This window comes from Engraulis encrasicolus, chromosome 16 (assembly GCF_034702125.1).
Source record: "Engraulis encrasicolus isolate BLACKSEA-1 chromosome 16, IST_EnEncr_1.0, whole genome shotgun sequence".
Taxonomy (NCBI): domain Eukaryota; kingdom Metazoa; phylum Chordata; class Actinopteri; order Clupeiformes; family Engraulidae; genus Engraulis; species Engraulis encrasicolus.
In genome coordinates this window covers 28,553,501-28,579,748 of record NC_085872.1, presented here as the reverse complement: position 1 = coordinate 28,579,748, position 26,248 = coordinate 28,553,501, and the positions used below count along the sequence as shown (strand labels likewise).

At 43.7% G+C, this 26,248-nt stretch overlaps 1 protein-coding gene across 1 annotated transcript in view; it reads left to right on the top strand.

Moving 5' to 3' along the window:
* Positions 1 to 7,329: 7,329 nt before the first annotated feature.
* Positions 7,330 to 26,248, top strand: part of LOC134465550 (SUN domain-containing ossification factor-like) — a 50,470-nt gene continuing 31,551 nt past the window's right edge. The window contains exons 1-20 of the mRNA XM_063219273.1: positions 7,330 to 7,746; positions 8,035 to 8,327; positions 9,657 to 9,730; positions 10,295 to 10,444; positions 10,818 to 11,021; positions 11,483 to 11,581; positions 11,788 to 11,948; positions 12,462 to 12,604; positions 12,906 to 13,041; positions 13,812 to 13,879; positions 14,247 to 14,385; positions 14,719 to 14,805; positions 15,302 to 15,372; positions 16,377 to 16,428; positions 17,128 to 17,145; positions 18,587 to 18,700; positions 23,280 to 23,389; positions 24,064 to 24,175; positions 24,293 to 24,460; positions 26,031 to 26,245. Of these exons, the coding sequence (XP_063075343.1) occupies positions 8,167 to 8,327; positions 9,657 to 9,730; positions 10,295 to 10,444; positions 10,818 to 11,021; positions 11,483 to 11,581; positions 11,788 to 11,948; positions 12,462 to 12,604; positions 12,906 to 13,041; positions 13,812 to 13,879; positions 14,247 to 14,385; positions 14,719 to 14,805; positions 15,302 to 15,372; positions 16,377 to 16,428; positions 17,128 to 17,145; positions 18,587 to 18,700; positions 23,280 to 23,389; positions 24,064 to 24,175; positions 24,293 to 24,460; positions 26,031 to 26,245 (2,282 nt within the window). The 5' untranslated portion in view covers positions 7,330 to 7,746; positions 8,035 to 8,166. The remainder of the gene's footprint in view (positions 7,747 to 8,034; positions 8,328 to 9,656; positions 9,731 to 10,294; positions 10,445 to 10,817; positions 11,022 to 11,482; positions 11,582 to 11,787; positions 11,949 to 12,461; positions 12,605 to 12,905; positions 13,042 to 13,811; positions 13,880 to 14,246; positions 14,386 to 14,718; positions 14,806 to 15,301; positions 15,373 to 16,376; positions 16,429 to 17,127; positions 17,146 to 18,586; positions 18,701 to 23,279; positions 23,390 to 24,063; positions 24,176 to 24,292; positions 24,461 to 26,030; positions 26,246 to 26,248) is intronic.

Below are 26,248 nucleotides of genomic sequence, written 5' to 3'. Positions count from 1 at the left end.
GTCATAGGACAGCGTGAATGTCTGTCAGCTGTCCTTAATTACCCCCAGCAATTACTGCTGACCAACAGCTGCCGTTACTTGGCCACAAATTACGGAGTACGAAAATGGCATCCATCGTGGATGGATGACCAATGACCATGCGCAAGGGAGTTAATTTTCCATCCACTCGTGTCCTCAGGCAACGCCCCCGTACTACACCGTGGCCAATGCATTCCCCGCCATGAGATTGTTCTTTCTCTTGAGTTTCTTTGATTTCAACTAACTGTAAACATCTATACTAATGTGGCACATATGGTTGTATTCTGAAAAGCCTAACAAAAAAGAATATGAGAGTAAAGTGAATGTAATATTACTGTATATAACTTTAGGAGATGTAAATTAATGGTCCTTTTTGACCGAAACACCATGGATGTAACAAGTTGGTGTATCTTCCACAATTCTTTAGGAATTACATTATATTTCATTTTGACCATTTGAATAGGTAAGCTGGAGGATATCATGAAGTGTCATTTGAGTATGATGAAAAATAGAGAAGCTATTTAAGAATGAAGTTTCAGCAAGTTGTGGGCACTATGTACAATCAGCTCCAATGGAGCGACTGTATGTGGCCCCCCTATATACATAGGGCCCTGGGTGACTCAGTCACACTTTACACCCCTGAACGACACCCCTGTAGTCAGGCACCGTAACTTTCTGTGAGCCAGGGGTACCACTAACCTAAACGGGTCATACTGGCGGCAGGTTATTTCCTGGTCTGCTAAGTTAATGTGGGTGTTTGAATTTCTCCTCCTGCCTCATGAATTATAGGCTGTCTAGAGAGAATGCATCAGCCAGGTGTATAATCAGAGAAATAAACAGGCTTCCTGGAACGCTGGTGTCCCTCTGATACAATGTGGTTGCCAACCTGAAGAGCAGACTCCTCTGTCTCGTGTACTTATGGGGGTGTGACTGCAGGGCTGGGCTGGGTCAAAAAATCAGGCAGGGCATTTTCGGCCAAGACCGTCCACCAGGCATTCACAGAGACAATGAAGCCTGGGACAATATCTTTAGTCATCTATTATGTGGACTGGATACCACTACATTGAGGGGAGGACCAGGCACAAAATCATCAACAGTCCACCGGGCAAATGCCCTGTATGCCTTATGAACAATCTAGCTATGGGTGTGACCTGACTATCTTGTCTTGAGTTCCAGCAGCATGTCTTGTACAGGACTGGTCTTTCACACATTAAATGCTTGGAATTTCAGTTAAACCTAATACCAGTGATATGTCCATCTGAAATTACTGGTGGGCACCTGACATTCTAAGTACAGGCTACTGTATGTATAATCATTATGCAGTGTGTGAATAGCGGCGCTGCTCTGACACAATGGTATATGAGTCTGCATTTATGTGAACACTGATTGCACATACTGAACTTTAAGAAACAGAAGTGCTGGCCCCGCCGTGGCCTAGCGGCTGGGCACTATATTGCTACACCGGCGACCTGGGTTCGATTCCGGCCCGCGTGATTAGACGATCCTTCCCCATCTCTCCCTCCCCACCAGAGGTGGAAGAAGTGCTGAAGTTGTGTACTTAAGGAAAAGTAGAAGTACCCTGCGAAAAAATTACTCAAGTGAAAATAAACGTTGTACACCAAAAATGTACTTAAGTAAAAGTCATAAGTACTAACTTTTAAATGTACTTTTAAATGTACTTTTAATGAGTACAAAAGTACAAGTATGTCTGGCTACTTGATCCAATAGGAAAAAGTTTCTGCAACGGTTTTCGGTTCTATTTGAATATGACTATGGAGTCCTGTTAATATTTTTTACAGTATCTTCTCTATCTGGGTGTCAGTTTGAAAGAGGGGCTTGGTCTCACCACCCTGCCCGCAACTGAGGCTACTCAAATATCCACGAAACACAACAGGAAAACCTGGGATAAATGTAACTAGTAACAAAGTCTTCTTCTAGAAAGGTAAGTAGTAGAAAGAACAAGTAATTGTCAAAAAATGTAATTGAGTAAAGGTAAAAGTCTGCATTTTTATTTTTACTCAAATAAGTACAAATTCCAGAAAAAAAACTACTAAAGTACAGAAACTCAGTACAGAAACTCAACTCAAAAACTCAAACTAAAGATACAAACCCCAACTCCGATGAAGTTGGGACGTTTGGTAAACAGTGAATAAAATCAAAATGCTATCATTTTCAAAACATTCAATCTATTCATTAGATGGAGAATAGTGAAAAGACAACATATTAAGTGTTAAAACTGAGAAAAAATATTGTTTTGGGAGACATATGTAATCATTTCTAATTTGATAAATCCAACACGTCTCAAAAGAGTTGGGACGGGGACAATAAATGGCAGCAAATGTCGAGGAAGACTAAAAACAAAACAAAAGACAACACTTAACAGTTAAATACATTAACCGATGAGATGATTTTATATAAAAAACAGTGTTAATTCCTATCTTGGACATGATTTCACCAGCTTAAATGGTGGGTGTATTCCTTGTCATGTTTTGCAATGTTTTCCTTTCTGTAGTGCTTACAGTGTGACAGGTCTTGACCAAAAACCCACCATTTTATCACCTGCTGGTCCTTATGATGGAGCCAAACTGTTAAAACATAGTAGAGAATGCAATTTGACCTTACTATGTGGCAGTAATCGAAGATCTCCCTTCAAAATATAATGCATGAGTGGCTTTTCTTGCTGTTTAAACCCCATTTATACCATTCAGCACTGTATTTAACTCTACAGATGAGTGAGAACATCTTAACCAATGCACTACTGCACCCGCATGCCATCATGGAGGCTGACTTTTGAAGCTAGCACTAACAGAAGTTGGATGGTCCATTTTTACTGTAGCACAGAATGTGCAAGACTCTGTTATTTTTTTAAAAAAAGAATGGAAGAACTTCTACAACTTCTGCTGACTTCTGTAAGCAAGGGACAGTTTCCTATGTCTTCTGGTTCTATTTCAGGTGAGCTTGGGTGCATAGGAGAATGTTACACCCCTGTATCATTTTCATGCATTAAGCATTCTTAATATGGTCAATTTTCAATAACTCTAATTCCTGGAGTGCTAGAGTGAGACTACAGCCAATATATATTTCATGATGTCATGAACCTATACAATGATTTTATTAACAAAAATATGTCTTATATACACTCAATCGTGGTAAATCAAAGGGAATTCAAAAATGTATGTAATAACTATGGTAATTATTCCCTTTGCATCTTTAATTCTGAGTGACTCAGCCTCTCTGTGATGATCTTATACCTGGACACCTATATTGTCCGTCAGTACAATTCATTTTGAAATGTTCTTCCTTGTTGTTTTATCTTATTTGGATGTTTACTAAAATTCACTGATCCCCGTCCCAACTCTTTTGAGACGTGTTGGATTTATCAAATTAGAAATGAGTACATATGTCCCCCAAAACAATATTTTTTCTCGGTTTTAACACTTAATATGTTGTCTTTTCACTATTCTCCATCTAATGAATAGATTGAATGTTTTGAAAATGATAGCATTTTGATTTTATTCACTGTTTACCAAACGTCCCAACTTCATCGGAGTTGGGGTTTGTACTTGACATTCCACCTCTGCCCCCCACTCATTTCCTATTTGTCCTCCACTGTCCTGTCAGAAATAAAGGCAAAAAGTCCTAAAAAACACATTTTTAAAAATTTGTTTAATATGCTGAAGCTGCTTGGAGGCTGCATGATGTGCAAATGTGGACAAACTTTGCTCGGTGACTGAGAGAGGGTAGAGTATATTGATGTGAGATACATAGTTGCAGGCAGGAGCAGGGAGGAGTGCTGAGCAAGTTATGTAATGTCCAACTGTTTTATTCATCTAAATGTGTTCCAAAACAAGTTGTTCTTCCTTCTTATGCTGAAATAACCAGCAGCCCCCACCTGTATATTAGGCATGGTGCTTTATATACACCGTGGTATTTATTCCCCTCTGTGTCCCTGAGATACGTTACAATTTTTCAGTTTTCAGTTTTCAAGTTTAAAGTATTTCTATGACACATCATAGCTTTGCCATGGGTCTATCCACTGTCTGCCGACAGCTGTTTGTTGATACTTTCCTTTTCCATTTACCATTGAAAATGAATCAACTTCATTGTCTTAAAAAGTACTTAAAACATTTTTTTAAATACAGAGGGGACCCAGTCATGGATGATAATCCATCAAAGGACCGGGCTTTATTTTGGCAGCTGGTAGAGAGCCTAATGTGATCCATGGGCCTTAGGAAAGTTGAGAATAGCTTCCCAGGTTACACAAATAGTAGGCCTATGCAATAAGCTGAACCATAGAAGACTCTGTAACACAATGGTGTTCAAACATTCAGCCAAACCAGTAATATTTCATTGTGAAAAGGCACACATGCTCAATTCAGATTACAATACGCTTTTATCCAAAGCAATTTACAGGTATTTTAGGTACAGGGTATTGGTTACAAACCCTGGAGCAATGTGGGATTAGGTGCCTTCCTCAAGGGCTCTTTAACCATGGATAAAGGTGCTGGTAAGGGTGGGATTTGAACCTGCAACCCTCTGAACTTCAGACCAGCACTCCAACCATTGAGACATGTCTGCTCCAGACTAATGCTCCGTGTAATTACGATTACATAATACAATTACATATAACACAAATGAAAGCACAAAATATACACAAATCAATTGTTGTTGTTCAAATGTCAAACCCCTTCAGGTTTCCCCATGTCCACTCCCTTCAGTTTCAGTAGGCCTAGTTTAGTATTTATGTGTGCATCTCAGGTGCCTTCTTGGCATGTGTGTTTGCAGAGGGACCCTCGGCCCACCCCCAAAGGGGTGTTTTGATAGACTGTGAAATGAGCGAACTGGAGTCTCCCCAAGAAGTGAATCCTCAGATGAGAACTGCAGTCAAGTCAACCCTGCGGAGCGTATTCAAACAGGATGTGCAGTCCGTCACAGGTTAAACGGGAGCTTTTGCCTCCTCTGGGGACTTATGAAGGAAAACACTGAGACCGGACCGAATCATCCCGGATGCTGAGGGAGACCCCCCACCAAATCTCCACACTCCACATGCATTTCAAAACATAGCTGTTTATATTGTGATGTTCTGCCATGAGTTTCAACCATGTGACTGCTAATCGTGTGGCCACAACACGTGGAAGAAGGAGCTCGCGAACTAGGCTACCCCTTCAAATCTGACACTGTACAGACAAATAATATAACCATGGCGCACACATGACAAATAGCTTAAGCAGAGAAGAATTTGAACAGAAGTTATACAAATATATCATATTTATACACACACCCAGGTACAGTCATCATGGTCCCCCAGGACGTTCACAAACTTCAATCTAAATACTTCTGCACGCACACATAAGTTTAAATGAACCACTCTGCCTTAGTTCATTTATCATCATAAAAGGCCAACTACTACAAAACACCCCAGGCTATCACATTCAGCAGATGTTGATATCTGGTATAATATTTGTCATTGGAACAAGTCATGTTATTTGAGAATCTCTCCCTCAGAACTTTCAGAAGGAAAAAAAGAGAACCAGCAAATGGAACTTTTGCATGGAACTTTTGCTTGAAACAAAAATGGGAAGGACTTGTAGTCTGTTATAGAAATCAGCGAGTTTTATTTAAAAAATGAGAACATAACAAACCTCATACAAGGAAAGCCTGAAATGCACAATATCCATCTTGTTCCTTGGTCCAGTTAAACTGGAGGATAAACCACTGTGTCCAGGTGACGATGATATTGGGAACTGTAAAAAGGGAATGTGTTCTGCACGTGAATTGAAACAACAGTCAGTGGGCTTGTGACATGCTCACCAAACACGTGCCTTCGGCAACTAAAAAAGACCCCGTTTTAAACCAGCGCAAGCCTGCTGGACTGATGACAGGGGTTTGGAAGTTTCAGCTTGTGAGTAAGCAAGGAAGTACACAGAGTTTTTCAAGACATTTTCTGTTACCATCAAAACATTTTTTTCCCTCTGCCCAACATTTTCTTCAGTGCAGAAAACACTTTGGTCATTGTATACTTGCATGTCATTGTTAGTTGTACATTTGCACAGTCTTTGCACAAATATCTCTCTAGGATGAATATTATAAAATATTGTAAAATAAAAAGAAATATATACACATAGAATGGGAATGGCATTCTGTTTGATATGCAATAGCCTATTTTCAAGAAACAATTTGAAATGTGTTTTAATATTCATACACTAACTATCCTAATTAATGCACATATGCATACGCCTTTCGCTTTGCCAGATATGTCCTTTTCATGGTTCAGTTTCATGTCATAAATGCATGCATGTGTATGTGTGGAAAAAGATGCCATGCCTGCGCATCACATGTGAACAGAAAGATCACACTAAAACATGATGTGAGAGACAAGAGGGGTTGCAGCAGAAAGTCTAATTTATTGCCACTAGTGACATTTTACGTCACTGACTGGCAATAGGTGACTTAAGAATCTATGTATGTACGTCTTCTTTTGTAAATACAGCTGTGGTTCCTTTGATCTGTTGGACAGGCATGCGGGATAGTATAACTGCTCTGAAACCCTACACACTTTCAGTCTAAAAAAAGGACTGACCCTCATGTTCACTTCAGACCCGTTTACTCGCAAACATACATCCAGATGCTTCTGGGCACAGGACCTGGACGTCATCCTTTAATTAGGCCATTTTTTTCAGTGACTCATTTGTGACACAGAAACCTTTTCGGTGAAGAATTCTTCTGCTATACCATAAGAATGGCAGCAAGGTGATTGTTGAAAGTCAGCTATATATAGTTGTATGTTTTCTTTTTTGGTAGATTGTATGTAGGCCCTATATAACACAGACTTTGATCATGGATGTACACAAAGCAGGCCATACTTCAACACCATACTTGATAATCAACACCATACTTGATTTATTAATTTATCTGCATTGATAGGCCTATATTAATTGATTGACATTCTATTTCATTTCGTTCTGAGATGAAGACTAGGCCTACATTACTTTCATGGATAGATGGGATCAAATAATTGCCTCAATATAGGCCCAGCACGTGCGAGGAGTGTCCAGTCTTCTTGATAATACTGCCGCCTACCGACATGTCAGTGGCACTGTGTTCTGAAGGTCCCTCAGACATAGTGGTCAAATGAAATCTCTTGTCAGTGCTGGCATTTGGCAGAGAGCACTTGACTAATCCAAAGAAAATGCACAGGTATGTTAAACATGCTTAATATGTCAATTGATGCATTCACCACTCTGCGGCATTGGGTAAAATATTGTTCTCTGCTGTAGAGCATCATGAGTCACGATTAGGACGACGCGATTGTAAACAGGGATAGGCGGGTTTGTTGTGCTGTGTGCTCTGCCTATAGGGTGCCTCACCGTCCGCCTCATCATGACAGCTCTCCTGGCATTGGTTACATAATGCGTCAGTTCTCTCACGCTGTGGAGCGTTACATTGTAATTAGTGCGGCTGCGTTAAAGAAAGATTAATCTGTCATTGGTGAAAATGGCTCTGGGATGAAGTCCTGACGCACGGATGTAACCACCCGAATCGCTGAAAATACGATTTTAGCAACAGGCCTTTCATTGAAGGTGGCGCGGCTCAGGGTGTACAGGTGATGGTACGGAATATCCTGTGAAAAAAAGAGGATCGGATAAGCGCCTTGGTAAACCTGCCTGTTGTTTCGTCGCTCAGCACTGCAGAGGAGAATCACTTTGGGTCAAGAGGACAGCGCCAACGGTAAGGCTATTTTGTTTTAGGTGCTGTTGTCGTCAATATAACAACGATGATGTGGCGCGGTTGAGACGCGCAACAAGACAGCATCAAATCACATGCCTGTGAATTAATGTGCACAACTGTATTTTTTCGATTGCATATGACCTAAGCCATATTGCTTAGTAGCCTATGTATCATGCGTTATGTCTGAGCGTAGTATTAGCTGTGTAACACCAAAGCTCCTGAATGTCCTTGAACATGTAATGTCGTGATGGCGAGCAACTGCGCAATATTCTCTGCATCTGTCCTCAGCTGAATCAACCCTTGGCTTAGGGCAATGTGCGACTAGATGACTGCACACCAACAACATCGGTAGCCTGGACAAGATATCACCGCATCCTATCTTTCTGCCCACGCACCTCGCGTTATTACTCGGCCAGCACCATGGGGAACCAAGGGATGGAGGATCTGATCCCGCTGGTCAACAGGCTCCAAGATGCTTTCAGTACCATCGGACAAGCCTGCAACCTCGACCTCCCACAAATCGCCGTGGTCGGAGGGCAGAGCGCCGGGAAGAGCTCTGTGCTCGAGAACTTCGTGGGGAAGTAAGGGCCAATTAATGTATCCTGGTGATTACGCATGATTCCCAGCGTATGACAGTGAGGCGACAGGGCTAGGATGGTAATCCGAGAGCTAGCAGAGGCACTTGCGTGAGAATCTGCCCTAGGGCCCTTTCAATTAATCCAATAGAAACAGTCCTCTCAGAACTGTCTCGCTGTTAAGACGCGGCGAGCAGACGCACAGACTGCTCTACTCCGATTTTCTTACAACAGCTTATTTTTACCCTGGTCCTTTACGACACACATAGGCCTACACCAGGGGAGTCAGTATGTGGGTTACACCACCCCATTCGTGGCATCAACTTAATTAGCAAGGTCTCTGTGCGCTATGCAATGCCATCACGGACAGCGAAACTCAATGAAAACAGTGTCATGCACGCACTAGAGCTAGTCATTTCTGCACCAGCATACGAATCAAACAGATGCAGCCACTGCTGGTTTTCTGTCTGTAGCCTACAGTCAAATAATATTTAGTGGAGTGGATCAGATGGCTTCCCCTTGGGCCAAAATTCTGCAGGTGGCAGGCCAGTGTTCCATCTATTAACATTTCGTTTTAAAACAAGTGCGAAATGAGTAGGCCTAACTAATTAGTAACAACTGTTGTTTACTGTTTTGAAGTGCTGTGAAGAGAACACCTAAGTCTATGGTCTTAGTATTGTTGAGGGTTTAGAGACGTCTTAACAGCTATAAGCTGCCAGCAGCCAGCAGCCATTCACTGTTTTCCTTAGTGGTCAACGTGCTGAGCTATGGAGTCTGTACTCTGCCCACATGTGGTCAAAATTAATAGCTTAGCCTTAGACGAAGATGGAAGTCAACGTTGGAGTAATCGATGCAGTAGTGTATTAATGGACTGGACCTCTTAAATCTTATTGGCATAACAGCACTGTCTGTTTTCTTTAGCCTACCTATATGCCATTGACATAGTTCAAATTGGTTGACACCTAGTACTTGGACCACATGATCCTGTTGAATTCTCACTACACTGGACATTCATTCATCTCATCTCTCACATTTAGGTCTTCTTTGAGTCAGTGTTGAGTATTATTTGGTGTACAAGTTCTGTTCTCTAAACACACTGTTTTTCAACCACAGTGCCGCGGAACACTAGTGTGCCGTGGGAGATCATCTGTTGTGCTGTGGGAAAAGAATGACTGTTTAGTGTTAAAATAGTCAATACGGTTCTATTTTCAGTTCACTTTTACAATTGGTGTTGTGCCTTGGCATTTTGTCTTTGAAAAATGTGTCCCTTCCTTGGCTCGAAAAAAAGGTTGACAACCACTGCTCTAACTTGCTGTTTTTTTTCCGCCAATACAGGGACTTCTTGCCTCGTGGTTCTGGGATTGTCACCCGCCGTCCCCTTGTGCTGCAGCTCATCAGTGCAGGAACAGGTACATACACACTAGAATTAGTGGTGTGGATGGGCACTGCCCTCACGATCCGATTCGATCACGATTCAGGAGGTGGCGATTCGATTCGATACTATGCGATCCGATCTGATCCGATCCGATTCAATTCTGCAATGCATTGCAATGCATTACATTTCTAATGAAAGCAAAGCAAATGTGTAATCAGTCATGATGAGGCAATACAAGTAGTCAGATACTGAGCAACAATTCATTGGCTGTTTTCTGTATCAGTCTGTATCAGTCTTGCAGTGTTTTGAAGTGCTTTTATTTAATTTAACATTCATTAGCTCCAGAAATATCCATGGAAGTAATTGAAACTTTAAAAAATTGCCAGATCGATTCTGGAACTTGCCGGATCGATTCTGGATCGTCCATGCCCCGCATTGGATTGGATCGTCGGACTGATCATTGTTGACACCACTAACTAGAATATGAGTTACACAGCTGAAACATAACCCATATCACTACATAGACTACAATGGGCATGATTTACACAACTGAAATATAATCCATATCACTGAACACATCCTTTCCTTGTGTATGCAGAGCATGCAGAATTTCTCCACTGCAAAGGGAAAAAGTTCACAGATTTTGACGAGGTGCGTCAAGAAATCGAGGCCGAGACGGACCGTGTGACCGGAGCCAACAAGGGCATCTCGCCAGTGCCCATCAATCTGAGGGTGTACTCCCCTCATGGTATGCCCATCTCCTTTCCCTGTTATAAGCATGTAATGCACAAGGTGCAACAGGGTGCATGTTGAACAGGGCCATATTGGCCCTGCCGCTAGACATAAGCAGAGTACGCAGAGTGCCTAGGGCACCAACCAGTGCTTGGGGCACCAACCACTATACCCCTAAAATTGGGGGCTCTTAAATTGAGATTGACTAAAAAATGTCATGAAAAAAACATTGAATTACATTTCAAAACATATATTTATTAGTTAATGGATTATTATTATCATGTCACTATGGGGCCTCATGACCAGTTATGGTTAGGATTAGGGAACAATGTGCAACCAGACCTATAGCCTTATACTATCATCTCTCACTCTCCTTTTTTCCTCTTCAGTACTGAACTTGACTCTGATCGACTTGCCCGGCATCACCAAAGTGCCGGTAGGGGACCAGCCTGCAGACATCGAGCAGCAGATCCGGGACATGATCATGCAGTTCATCACCCGGGAGAGCTGTCTGATCCTGGCGGTCACACCCGCCAACTCTGATCTGGCTAACTCGGACGCCCTCAAACTGGCCAAAGATGTCGACCCTCAGGGTGAGGTGTACATTTGTTTCATGGCCGGAGGTTGAATGTTGTGTGGGGCTGTGTACGGTAGCAGTGTCAACACACCACCGAGTGTGTATCAACACCGGTATTTCGAGGCTATGACACGCTTTTCTTAGCCACTGTTATCTTCTGCTGCATCAAGTATTGGATTTTGTTTAAAAAAAAAAAACCTTTAGTGCACAGCCTACGTTATAAACTTACTATCACCAAAATTGTAATGGCTATATCTTAATCTGTTACTTAAGGCTCTCGGTAATGTCATAGCAATGTTGTTATGATGTAGTTGAGTATTTTCAACAAATAGTGAATAGGCCTGCCGGCAACCCCATCTGCACTAAGGGTCTACGAGGATCTGAACTGAAACTGAAAAATTCTCTAGCAACTGACAGAATTTCAGTTTGTTGAAAATGCTGCACACTGTGAGTCACAGCTGCATTTCTTGCCGTCAGGATCTCGCACCATTGGTGTGATAACCAAACTGGATCTAATGGATGAGGGCACAGACGCCAGGGAAGTGCTGGAGAACAAATTGCTACCTTTGAGGAGGGGTGAGGCCTGCCTTTCATATTCATCTGTCTCCTTGGGGAACCAAATACACATTCTCTCTTAGGCCCTATCTGAATTGCTGAATTGTTGGTCATTTCGTCGTTTAACATTAAGATAATATTCCTTAACTATTTTCATTGTTGCCGTGGAGGTTTAATCATGTGTCTATATCTGTTCTGTTGTCGGGCTTTTACTTTCCTTCCCCCAGGCTACATTGGTGTGGTGAACCGCAGTCAGAAAGACATAGAGGGCAAGAAGAACATCAAGGCTGCCATGGAAGGAGAGAGGAAGTTCTTCTTGACCCACCCAGCATACCGACACATGGCCAGCACCATGGGAACGCCTCACTTGCAGAAAGTGCTCAATCAGGTAAGGGGCGAAGATCAATAAAAGTAGGCCCTGCCGTGTCTTAACGGTAGGGCACTGGGTTACTACGCCGGCGACCCGGGTTTGGTTCCGACACGGCTCATTTGCCAATCCTTCCCCGTCTCTCTCTCCCCCCTTATTCCTGTCTCTCCCCCACTGTCCTGTCAAAAATAAAGACAAAAAACCCTAAAAATATATATATATTAAAAAGAATCACCATCGTGCCACATGTATCGTTAGTTCCGCCGTTCATTAAAAAACAGATAAATAAATGTATGGTCATATTTACATATGGGTAAAACATTGTGCATGGATCAAAAATGTAATAGATTATTGACATACTGTGAGTAAGTCTAAGAGTCTTCTTATTTGATACTTAGCTTACTACTATGGGGTAGCACTGCGGATGCGTGACAATCTTTAAGGCTTATTGCAGTTCTTTGGCAATAAAATATCAGCAGATGTTTACATGGAGTCATGATTTTGCTGTCCTTTTTTTCCTTTCCATTTTTTCAGCAACTGACCAATCACATCAGAGACACGCTGCCAGCTTTCCGCAGCAAGCTGCAGACTCAACTGCTGTCTCTAGATAAGGAGGCGGAAGAATACCGCCACTTCCGCCCTGATGACCCCTCTCGCAAGACCAAAGCCCTGCTGCAGTGAGTATCTCTGTCCGCGGTCATCTTCTGCTTCAGCTACTTGATTGAATCTGTTTTGTCACCTTTCTTGCCCTGTAGGGCTCTTGTAGCAGCATTATGCCGCTAATTGTGTATATTATTACTGTAAGGCTTCTCTGACAGTTTGACTGCACTCTATAAAATAGTTAGACCAGAAGGCACGAAATGCTCACTGGACCAGCATGTTTATACTGAAGCAGTCAGATCAGAGACTCTAGAGAGAGAGAGAGAGAGAGAGCAGGGCATCTTAGCACTGACAGGCTGTGTGTTGTCACGTCTGCAGAATGGTGCAGCAGTTCTCTGTGGACTTTGAGAAGCGCATCGAGGGCTCTGGGGACCAGGTGGACACGGTGGAGCTCTCTGGTGGAGCCAAGATCAACCGCATCTTCCATGAACGCTTCCCCTTTGAGCTGGTCAAGGTGAGCACAAAGAGGCCCTGGTCCTGCCGTGGCCTAACGGAAGGGTACTGGGTTACTACGCCCGCGTTGAAGGAGAAGATTCTGCACATCCCAGGAAAAGATGCAGGACAAAGGCTATTTTTCTGAGTGAGAACGCCGCACACAGAATATCCTTTTTTGTTGTCTTTCGTTATTTCATGGCTTTCAATCCAGCCATTAAATAATAAAAGACAGCAAAAAAGTATTTTAAGTGAGCTTACTACGCCGGCGACGTGGGTTCAATTCCTGCCCGGGTCATTTGCTAATCCTTCCCCGTCTCTCTCTCCCCACTCGTCTCCTGTCTCTCCTCCACTGTCCTGTCGAAAATAAAGGCAAAAAAGACCTAAAAATGTTTTGTTTTTTTTAAATTAAGAAAAAAAGGTGAGCACAAAGACACAAGGATCAGAGGTGACCCCTCAGGGGTGCCGCAGAAATGTGGCTGATAAATAAATGATGTAACATAATACATATTTGTCTAAATTAATAAATGAATGCTTAGTCAGTGGAATCTTTTATCTGTCTACGTAGGTCTCCAAATGTGTTACTTTTCTAAGTTTGGTATCGGTGGTATCGGATGCAATGACATGTTACGACTTGTTTGGTTTGGGGTGACTTGAAATTTTTCATGAATTGAAAGGGTGCCTCGCCTAAAAGAAGGTTGAGAAATACTGGTTTAGTCTATGTTTGGCCTGGCCTTCTCCCCTTTTTTGTACCCCATTAGCTGACTTTGTCTCTGTGCTTCTGATCTTCAGATGGAATGCGATGATAAGGAGATGCGTCGTGAGATCAGCTATGCCATTAAGAACATTCATGGAATCAGGTGTGTGTGTGTGTTGGCGTTTGCGTTTGTGTTTGTGTGTGCGTGAATGTGTGTGTGTGCGTGTGAGAGAGATAGTGAGAGAAAGCTGGAGGAAGAGAGTGTTCTGTGTGTGGGTGGGTGATAGCGTGTGAGTGTGTATGTGTGTAGTGGGGGTGCGCTTTGTCTAATTTGTAGTACGTGACTGTATTGGCTGATGCAAGGACTTTTGATAGTCTTGCTTGTGAAATTCCTCCTTCTCATATTCTCTCTCTCTCTCTCTCTCTCTCTCTCTCTCTCTCTCTCTCTCTCTCTCTCTCTCTCTCTCTCTCCCTCTCTCTTTCTCTCTCTCTCTCTCTCTCTGTGCCTGTATGTTTATCTGTCATTGTAGGACAGGACTGTTTACCCCGGACATGGCCTTTGAGGCCATTGTGAAGAAGCAGATAGTGAAACTAAAGGAGCCTTGTATTAAGTGCATTGATTTGGTCATCCAGGAGCTCATCAACACTGTGCGCCAGTGCAGCGATAAGGTATTAACCTCTCCCTGATTATGCCAGTGTCATTTGAAGGGCAGTCTAACTTTTCCACCAATTCACTGAGTATTAACCCATTTTGTCCTAACCCCTTTTTGGGAAAGGGTGCCCTCTGCCTATTAAATCCTAAATATCTCAGCCTCCGAAGCTACTAAAATATTACACAGTGCACCTTTAAATGCAATGCCTGTTGTATATTTGCCACATACGTATTCTTATATTTATATTTGTAAACTCTTGTTCAAATGCCTGAGAAGAAGTGATGTATTTGCCATGCCACAGTTCCTGAAAGTCAGATTTCTACATCTGTATGCTTGCTCTCCCTCTCAGTTGGACACATTCCCAAGGCTTCGGGAGGAGACAGAGAGGATTGTCACTACACATATCCGTGACAGAGAGAGCCGGGCCAAGAATCAGGTCAAGAATGCACAAACACATCCAGGCACAGACACAAAACATACAGTCATGTTTGTACACAGTGTGCAGACCATATCTTTTTAAAGGGTAACTTCAGCCAATTTCAACATGCAGTTGTAATGTTCACACTACCAAGGACTTGTCAGTACCTCATTTTTTATTTTTTTCAGGCTTTTCCGAGATCCCGGTCATTGTAATGGGGGCAGGTGTTTGTTTACATTTCAAAAAAACAATATCTGGAGTAGGTCTATGTTAAGATTTTTACAAATGTTAACAAAAGCTGCCCCCATTCGAATAGCTCGGAAAGGGCTGAGCCAAAAAATGCAGCATCACCGGGTACTGACAAGTCAAGGGTAGCGTGAGCAATACAACAGCATATTGAAATTGGCAGGAGTGCTCCTTTAAGCTACACCATCATGAAATATTCTGCCAGTAAAATATTTAAAATGTTTAGATAATGCTGACAGAATGATCTCTGTCTTTGTTGATCTTTCAGGTTTTATTGCTTATTGACATCCAGCTCTCTTACATCAATACGAATCATGAGGATTTCATCGGCTTTGCCAAGTACGTCTTGTTTCTGTGTTTAATTTTTTGGACTCCTATTATGTCTATGAGCTCCTTGAGTAGCTCAATTGGGCAGTCATGGGTGAGCGGTTAGGGCGTCAGACTTGCATCCCAGAGGTTGCCGGTTCGACTCCCGACCCGCCAGGTTGGTGGGGGGAGTAATCAACCAGTGCTCTCCCCCATCCTCCTCCATGACTGAGGTACCCTGAGCATGGTACCGTCCCATCGCACTGCTCCCCATGGGGCGCCACTGAGGGCTGCCCCCTTGCACGGGTGAGGCATAAATGCAATTTCGTTGTGTGCAGTGTGCAGTGTTCACTTGTGTGCTGTGGAGTGCTGTGTCACAATGACAATGGGAGTTGGAGTTTCCCAATGGGCTTTCACTTTTTCACTCTTTCACAATGATTATAGACACATACTATATCGTAACAGCGCAAACACAAAAACGTTATACAGATTGAAACATTAATGTTTCTCAAATTGGCATTGATTTGACATAAACAGCTGTGGCAACGCTTGATAAGAGTGCGGCCTCTGGAACAATAGCGAGTAGAGTAGAGTAGAGTAGAGTATCATTTATTGATCCCGAGGGAAATTAAGGTGTCAAGTAGCATACATACATAAATACAGAAGAGGACACAGAGACATCACACACAACATTGCACATATATCCACCATACATATATTCATAGGTCAAATCACTACCCCCTCCCACACACAACACACACACACACAGACACACACACACACACACACACACACACACACACACACACACACACACACACACACACACACACACACACACACACACACACACACACACACACACACACACACACACACACACAGTATCAGAGTCTCATCTTAGATCATAGTCTCTGAAACTCGGTTACTCATCTCTCTCTCTCTCTCTCTCTCTCTCTCTCTCTCTCTCTCTCTCTCTCTCTCTCTCTCTCTCTCTCTCTCTCTGTCCCCGTCATCTCAATGTCCACATCCCATAGTGCCCAGCAGCGGAGCAACCAGGCCAGCAACAAGAGCTCAGCAGGAAACCAGGTAAACAACACACGTCTGTTTGTATTGGTGTGTTTGTTTGCCAGTTCACTGGTGGGAGGAAGGAACATGTCATTGTTGTCAGCTGACTTGACAAGACAATCTGGAGCAGAGAGTAGCATGCGAGCTCCAAGCTGCAGCTATATGGAATCATTGATGGTTATTACATCAGCAAGGGCAGGGTGGGTTTTGCATTTGCTTTCATGCAGATTAAAAGAGGGATTGGGAGATCAAAATCTGGTGTGCCAACCCATCTCATTCACTAATGTCTGGATTGCATGCTCAGCAATAGTTATTATGTTTTAAATGCCATGTGTTTGTCATCACTGTCAAATGCGCGTATTTGATACTGCATGTGACCATGGTTATTGCTATTTTCAGTATTTTCATCATATTCCTATATTAAGCATGTTTTGTATACTTTAAAACTCCATAGTTGTCTATACGGTAGCTTCCCTTTTGTCTTTGATTCATCTTCTTCAGTGTGGTTTGATTTGTCGTCTGTTGTCATAGAGATGGTGGAGAGGTTTTGTTTTTTTCCTCTTTTGGTTTTGTTTTGTTTTTGCTGTTGACTCATCCCAGGCTGTGTTCAGACATCTTTTTAAAAAAAACAACCCTCTCTACTGTATGTCACCACCACGCTGTCTGCATGCATGCCATCCACATCCACAACCTCTCTGAGAAGCTTTTCCTATCCTCCAGGCCTTTTCGGAAACCCAGGTAAGTGGCTCCAGGTGATTCAGTACGTCCTGGGCGCCACAGGGCATCCTTAGACACATATGGTGTAAAAAAAATTAGACATGCTCCCTCTAGTGAGACATGTAGGATGCTGCATGTTGTTTCTACTCCACACGAGGCCCCCCAATGCCTCCCAACACACATTCGTCGTTCAGCTTACTATATACAGTGTAGTGATTCAAAGAATCTAAGAAAGTATTTTTTTTAATGGATTTTGAGAATATTTGGACGCACTGTGAAAAGCGCTCTTGGCTTTCTGCCTTTAATGTACTCAGCATGACTATTACCATAAGATGATCAGCTTTCTAAATCCTGTTGTTTTGGGGATTAGGCTCTTGAAGAGCATTGCATGCCACACGGTCTATGCTTTTCGCAAACAAAAATATTGCATTGCCGACTCAGTGTAGATCGTCTAGTCAACATGATTGCAGCATCCTACTCTACTCTGCACCCTAGGTTCCCTCCAGGCTTGCACATTCATGATGTGTGGCTTATTAGGTCGTGCACCAGCTGACCCGCTGGTGCTCCCTACAGCTCTAATCTCCCACCGGTGCCGTCTGATGGCTAGCCAGCTGATGTGGCCAGCTGTTTTAATCCCTCGTTCTTCACCCCTTCCCCTCCCCTCCACCCCCCCCCTCTACCCTTCTCCCCTTTGCCTCTTATATGCCCCCTCTCTCTCTCTCTCTCTCTCTCTCTCTCTCTCTCTCTCTGCTCTTCTCTCTTGGGTGTTCTGTAGGCCACTTCCCCAACTACTTCTGGCATCATAGTAAGAGTCCAAGTGCCTCTTTTCAGACACTAGTTTGGATGGTCCTTCCTTGTCATTAGACACATTGTGACTTATGAAATGGCCTGTTTGAAATGCAAATGTTTCGTCACACACACATACACGCATGCACACACAAACACGCTCTGCACACACACTGAACCTTGTGCATTTTGGGATCATGTAGAACACAAACTGGCGTGCTGATTGTTGCACTCCCCTCGACTACCAGGCTTACCTGTAGTGTTGAAGGATAACTGAACGCCTCCTAACCTCACAACTCACTCCGCACACCCATATCCCCATACCACTTGAGTGCCAATGTTTCGAATGGTGAGCCTCACATGTGCACTGTAAGCTAGGAACCATAATGTTCTGCATAAGAATAAATGAATCTCAAACCTTTACTCCCACATGAATACAAAAACACATCCTTCTCCTTTTTCGATTTATTTTACACCCATTGTCTTACACTGTGTTTGTGGATTGCAACTTTGAGATGTGCAATGTTTGAGATTTGCAATGTTTGAGATGTTGAGAGAGGTGATGCCTGCAGTAGTGCCTGTGCACATCAAGAGTGGAACCCTGACAAAAATAACCCTAAATCCTTGACGCTCGCCCCTTGAACGTTCACCTCTTACCCTGTAATTTCCTCCACAGGTCATCCGCAAGGGCTGGCTGACTATCAACAACATCAGCATCATCAAGGGTGGTGCCAAGGAGTACTGGTTCATCCTGACCGCAGAGAGCCTCTCCTGGTTCAAGGATGACGAGGTGAGCTGCTGCCGGCCAGGCAGGCCGTGCAGTCACACTGGCAGCTCATGGGGCTGTGGTGCGCATCAGGGTGATTTGGCCCTGTGCTCTGTAGACGTGTGAAAGTGGGGTTGTCTCTGTCAGAGTAGAAGAGTGATAGACAGTTCCTCCCTTACGAAAATCCACCATGGTTTTACTGTAGTAACTATGGTTTTACCATGGTATGTCATGGTTACTCTAAGTGCTCTAGTATTGCTATGGCTTATCCCCGCTTTTTTGGAGTAACCATGAAAACAGTGATTTCTGACTAACCATGGTTTAACCCTGGTTTACTCCTGAACCAGCTTTCTAGTATAGACCCCAGGTCTCCTCACATGGTGTTAGTGGGATAGGGGTAGTGATGCTCATTATTACTCACTCAGTGGGGAACTCCATGTTGAAGTACTGTGATGCAATTGTGACAACTCTATACCCTGTCTTCGTTTACATGATTATTTCTGTGTTGGCACACACACACACACTTGTATAGTTGTGGTCATAATAGTGTAAATGTTATGGTACATGTGATCAAAGGGGAACAGCAGCTGGGGTTTGCTGCATCATTTGGCTTCGGGGCCTTTGGTTGTTGCAGCACATCTATTGCGGCAGCATGTTTTAATGCTGCCCGTCTTTACACTTCTTATCTGTAATCTTTCCAAATTCTGCTATACATGCATACAAACTTAATCCTCCAAATCCTTATATTTGTCATGCACTCTCTCTCACGCATGCATGCACGCACGCACCCGCACACACACACACACACACACACACTAAAATACATACTGTACGAATCACTGAAGTTTTTTGGCGGTTAGTACTGGCCAGCACTCATTCTTGGCCGGAAAATTGTTGAGTTAGTCGTCAAAGCATGGGCAGCCAATGAGATTCGGAGGAGAGAATTCTATACAGTTCGGCCATGTTGTGACTCCCCCCACCACCACCACCTCCCTCACCCGCTTGCCTCACACTCGGCCTCTGCCCTCTGATTAAAAGTGATTGCCCGCATCACATCACATCACAGCAATGCAAGCCTTTAGGCATTGCAAAATCGGAAACATTTCACTGTTAAGATGAACAGATTAAAACACAAATTATTTGCATTCTCTTCCTAGAGAATGGTAGGTGTAAATGTGCATAGTACCGTATCTTGCTGTTCTACTACCAGTTGTTTTGTGTTTGATGCCTAGTACACCCCACTCACCCCTACCCCCATGGTCATTCATGACGCATGGCTTTGTACTTCACTGTGTGAGTAAGCATGCGGGTCTCTAGTACCGTCACAACCGTTGTTACCACCACAGAGTTGCAAGTCTTAACTGACTTAGCTGCTTAACTCCCATAAATATCCCCAGGACCCCGAATAGCTCACTCACTCTCGGCTGCCTGTCCAGGTGATCTCTAACCCTCTAGTCCAAAGACTACTTCACTGTAAATCACTGTGGTGATCATCGGTAGAAACCAGTATCACTGTAACTGGATTTTGGCCCTTTTGTCCCACAACGGGATTCATTTAATGGGCACATTGGTGTGCTGTGCTGTGCTGTACATGAAAATGTAAGCACATCGTAGGCCTGCAACTGAGATTAAAGGAAATGAGGCGATGAGTGAAATGCAGGTTTATTCTGATGAATGGAATGATTTTTGTGGAAGGATTTCTTGTAAAAACTGAAAATATACCACATATGGTTGATGAAATGGCATGGATGTTATGGAGGCTGTTATGTTGAAACTGCTAAATGTTACATATCTATAATGTGCATGCTAACTTTGGCATGTTGAATAGCTTATATGACATAGGAGTCATTGCTACCCACACATGTCCAGTGAATTCCAGTGAACATGTTGGCCATTTGTAAAATAAATGTATGTATTTTAGTGGTACCATAGGTTTACTTCAGCATTTCTGTATACATTTGAAATTCCTTAATGCATTGTTCAGATTTTTTTTCACCATGACTTCACTAAGACTTCTAAGCCTCATTTTATAACCTCCATCATGAGGATTGTTTTCAGTTTGTCCTATGAGATCTTTCTTTCATTCTCTGTCACTATATATCTGCTTTAATTGGCTTTTAAAGTGGAAATTCTATACAACTTACTCTTGACGATTTGGCATACAACAGCTCTGACATCTGATAGCTATTGGCCACTATTATTTGTTTGTGTGTAAGGGAAAAAAGAGAGGCAAACTCAGCTTTGTGGTGGCTGCAGTGTTTATTTGTGGTTGCTATCCAGCCATAGCGGCATCACCGTTCTTATCAGAGCCTCTGGTTTACCATTAGGTGGTCTTTATTTCTGCTCCACACACTTCCACTCGAACCTCAGTCAGGTCAACACTTCCAGGGGTCTGGAGGAGGGGCAAAGAGAGAACCACAGATTACCGTACACAGTTCTCAGGAATGATCCTGGCATCTTGAGGACACATCAGCAACAATGGGAGAGAGAGAGAGAGCGAGAGAGAGAGAGAGATTGAAAGAGAGAGCAAAGGATCCAGAGAGAGAGAGAGTAAAAGAGAGAGAGAGAGAGAGAGAGAGAGAGAGAGAGAGAGAGAGAGAGAGAGAGAGAGAGCAAAAGGAACCAGATAGAGAGGGAGAAAGAGCAAGGAAAAAGAGGTAGAGAGAAAGGGAAGAACGGGAAAGGCAAGGTTAACGCTGGCCACCTGAAGGTAGTCTTCTTGTCCCAGAGCTTCTATTTCTCAGTATATTGGAGCGTCGTTCTCCTTCGCCCAGTCTAACCAATGTGCAGACTACTGTACACCCACATATCCATGAACAGGTAGTCTGAACACTGGGTAGACGGAGCGCGATTTCGAGCCATGCGCCATGGCGGGCTGGGGGGGAGGTCTGTTTCCAGTGAGAAGACTGCGTTTTGAATCTTCTCCGTTCCCCCAATTTTGGCAAGTCCTCATTTCTTATCTCGGTGGAGAGTTTGCACACCTTCTTATTCTTGTCCTTTGTGCACTCTCCGGGATGCTGTTTGTTTAGCCTTTTTTTAGCCGTCTTGCTCGCATCGCTGTTGTCCTGTGGCCGAGCAGGCCAAGTGGAATATCCAAGCCTTGACGTGGCACATTCACTCTGACGACCCAAGGAATCTGGGCGTGCTTTCAAGCCAGGGATATTGCAGAAAAGAGGGAGAGAGAAGAGGGGGAGCGCATCAGAGTGGGTGAGAGAGGGAGGGACCTTCGCAGCCATATATGGGTTCTGGCAGCTTTTTAGGGGGCCCGGGACGCCAACCATCAAGCGCAGTCTTCTCCTCTGTCCCGATCGCCCATTTTTCCTCCGTCTTCCATGGTCAAGATGCGGCCGGTCTGTGCTCCCCCTCTGTCAGCCCTCGAATGTTCATCCCGCTCCTTCTTCCCCTTGGTCAGCCTCCTTCTCTACACTCCACACTACACTGCTCCTTCTCTCCTCTCTTTTTCTCCTTCTCATTCCATCTCCTGTGCTCACTCACTCCGCCTCCTCCTCAACTCTCCTCCTTGCTCTCGTCCCTTGTGCTGCTAAGCGGTACCAGATGTTGAGACTTAACGCCAGGCTGTCATTTAATCTCTCTCTCTCTCTCTCTCTCTCTCTCTCTCTCTCTCTCTCTCTCTCTCTCTCTCTCTCTCTCTCTCCCTCTCTCCCCACGAAAACTCTGAACAGGAAGTGGGCCCCTCTGGAATGGTGGGGAAAGTATTTAAGAAAGAAAGAATCGCAAGAGAAGGAGGGATTGCGAGATAGAGAAAGAGAAAGAGTGCGAAAGAAAGACCCTTATTTTGTAGCTGATCGCATATTGTGCTCAGCATTGCTGACTTCTTTATTTGTCCTTCGGGCGTTCTTTCCATGTCATCCCGAGCCATCACACAGACACCTCTGGATGAATCTGTGCTCTGCAGCACCTTGAAGTAACACACTAAAATTGTCTTAGTTTTTTAGTTGCTCAATGCTCACATATCTCAGTCATCTCTTTTCTTAACCACTATGAGGCCTTAAAATGTGTTCAGAGTCTGGAACTCCCCCCTCTTTGCAAAAGGAGGAGGGGAAACAACATTTTCTCAACCGCACAGCATTTGGTAATGACTTCCACATGTGGGTGCTCTCCCTCTCTCTCCTCTCTGTTCGGGTACTTCTACCCTTCCCCCCTTCTTCTTTTGGTTAGTGTTGTATACCCCATTCCATGACTACCCCCTTTTCTGTTTTGCTTTCCATCTCTCACACGTTTTTTTGTTTATTCCACCCTATCCCATCTTCTTATTCGTGTTGACTTCAAGCACCCCCCCCCTCCTCCCTCCCGCGCCCTTCATATTTTTGAGTAAAAGCTTCGGGGTACACCATCTAGTGGTGGAATAGTTTGGCGTTGAGTGGAGCCAGTGTGCTTAAGCCATTTTCTATTTGGGATATTGTTCTTGAAAATGACTGTTCCACCACTTCTAACCCCTTGTGGAATATAGGCTACCTCAATTCTTCATGCATTGATTTTGGAATTTCTTGCTTTGGAATCCTTTTCCCATGGGGTGATGTGATGAGCTAGCTACTGAATTCTCTGCTGAATTTTCTGTGTGTTTGTTTATTTTGTCTTTCAGGAGAAGGAGAAGAAGTACATGCTGCCCCTGGATAACCTGAAGGTGCGCGACGTGGAGAAGAGCTTCATGTCCAGCAAGCACATATTCTGCATCTTTAACACGGAGTCGAGGTCAGTCAGTCCTGCCTACCAGGGTGTGTGTGAGTGAGTGTGCCTGTGAGACCTTTGTGCTTGGTTCATTTTGGACAGGCCGCTGTGAAAGGTCGAATTCCATTAAGCCTAAAGTTGCTTCTTTTTTGTTGTTTTTTTTTGTCTTTTTGAGTTTATGTTCATGATAGTACAGTGCAGATGGTGACAGGAAGCTAGTTGGGAAAGAGAGAGAGACGGGGAAAGGTCGGCAAAGGACCCGGGCCGGGAATCAAACCCAGGTCGGCCGCACAGCAAACGTGTGCCCTACCATATGCGCCACAGTAGGGCCAAGCTTAAAGTTGCCCCATTCACAGGCTGTGCCCTTGGCCCCAAATTGCATGCAAGCCTGCAGCCTCCTCGGAGTGGACTTGAGGACATTTATCAGTAACAAAAGTGGCACTGTGTTTTTACTTCAGCATTGTGCCGGGGCCAGATGTTTTCACTCAGACTAGCCTTCTTTTGTAGAGTTAATGCTCAGCAACAAATCCAGATGGTGGTTAAAGAATTCCCTTCTCTTTCAGTGGGGGGAGCTATAGGTTTTTTTCTTTCTTTTCGCTGAAGTAGAGTTACACTTGCCACATTTGATTTAGTTAATGATTTGATGTGAGATTTCAGCCTGAGATTGATTATTTTTCATCCTTGCCTTTTGTCCTCAGGAACGTCTACAAGGATAACCGCGCGTTGGAGCTGGCCTGCGACACGCAAGAGGAGGTGGACAGCTGGAAGTCGTCTCTCTTGCGTGCCGGCGTCTATCCAGAGAAGGCTGCTGTGAGCATCGGCCTCTGCTTTTGTTATTTTCACCACCCAAAATGGTCAAAAAGAAAACCATCAATCATTCTCAATGCACTGATATGTCTAGCGTGTTAACCCAAGTTGTTCTTGTAGGTGAGTGAGAGTGAGAGTTCCGGGCCTGCCGAAAACTTCTCAATGGATCCACAACTGGAGAGGAAGGTGGAGACCATTCGTAACCTGGTGGATTCCTACATGGCCATCGTCAACAAGTGCATCCGAGACCTTATGCCCAAGTCCACAATGCATCTAATTATAAACAACGTAAGTTCCCATTCCACTATGCACTGTAGGTCGTCTTTCATATCAGTTTGCAATTCATGTTGGGGAACAACAACTCAGCTATCAGAGATGGCACTCTGGCCCCCATTGGTGCACAGAATGTTGCATTCTAATGAATTTAAAAAAAAAACACGTTTCTATTCCACTTTCTATTCTACTATTCCAGTCTACAAGCAAAATTTGGTAACATTCAAGCCCGTAATCACTGAGCTATTGACAAATCAGTTGAGTGGACAAACAAACAGACAAGACCGAGTCAGCGCAGTACTTGGAAAAACCTGCTCTGGGTGGCCACTGGCCAAGTGGTAATTAGTAATCCAGTAGTAGAGCATCAGATCTCTACCTCATGACCTACTTTGTGTCCCTCAGCATGTCTTTCGTAGCCAGCTTCCTTCGTAGCTACAGTTCTATCACCACCTTGTGGCTTTTTCTAGAACACTGGGATAACTACTTCTAGAATGTGGGCATCAAAGGGCAGTGCGCATCTACTCTTCTTTGTTAACAAAATTATTTTACATGGATACAGCATACATACAGTGTAGGCCTAAATTTTGGGCACCCTTCATTCAATGCATTTTCGTTATTTACGTGGCTATTATGCTTAACAAAAAATATCAATTCTAGTAGTTTTCCAACAGCGATGTCAACGTTTCAACGTTTTTGTCTATTTTTGAGTAAAAGCAACCTGTCAAGTCAATCTTAACTGAATGCCAGAGTCATCCAATAACTCATCAGAATTCTAACTATTCTAATTCTGTGTGTTCATGCACAGTTTTGATAGCCTCGTGCACCATCCTACGTACTTCTGCCAAGAGACTTGGCTCTGCACTATGGTACCTGTTTTCTGTGGGATTTGCGCCAGTGTTCTGACAAACGGTCCTATATCGTAATTTTATCATATGGTAGGATGTTCTGTCAGACGTGTCTGTTAAATGGTCCTACATCGCCATAGATAGACGTCAGACATGTTTGTTCAACAACTTATAAGTTAAATCCTGATTTTTCAGAATATTTGATTCCTGCTTCCTGCAATGGCGTCAGATCAAACAACCTCCAGACCATGAATACGAAATGAAATGGTGGTATTATGGGATGGTTAGGACCAGGCTAGAGTTTTGATGCCCTTCGCAAAAATCTGCAATGTATTTTAAATAGCCACATAATAAAGAGATGAAGGTGTGTCCAAACATTTGGCCTGTACTGTATATTATATCAAAATTTGCAAAAGATAAAAAAAAAATGTTGGAACTAGTGAGCTAAAATGTTTGACACTTGAGTATAAAGACAGTATAACATGAAGTGAAGGAAATGGTATGAAAAAGAGAAATGAACACAAAAATGTTACTCAAAGACGTATCTCTGGTAATCTTCCTTCCTTGTCCTCCTTTTTTCACTGCATCCCCTTTTGCACGTGCTCACACACACACACACACACACACACACACACACACACACACACACACACACACACACACACACACACACACACACACACACACACACACACACACACACACACACACACACTTACACACATCACCCTGCTTCACAGGTGAAAGACTTCATCAATGCGGAGCTGCTGGCTCAGCTGTACTCTGCTGGTGACCAGAACGCCCTGATGGACGAGTCCCCCGAGCTGGCCCAGAGGAGGGATGAGGTGCTGCGTACCCACCACGCCCTCAAGGAGGCGCTGGCCATCATCGGAGACATCTCCACCACCACCATCTCCACTCCCACGCCCCCTCCGGTGGACAGCTCCTGGCGCAGGTA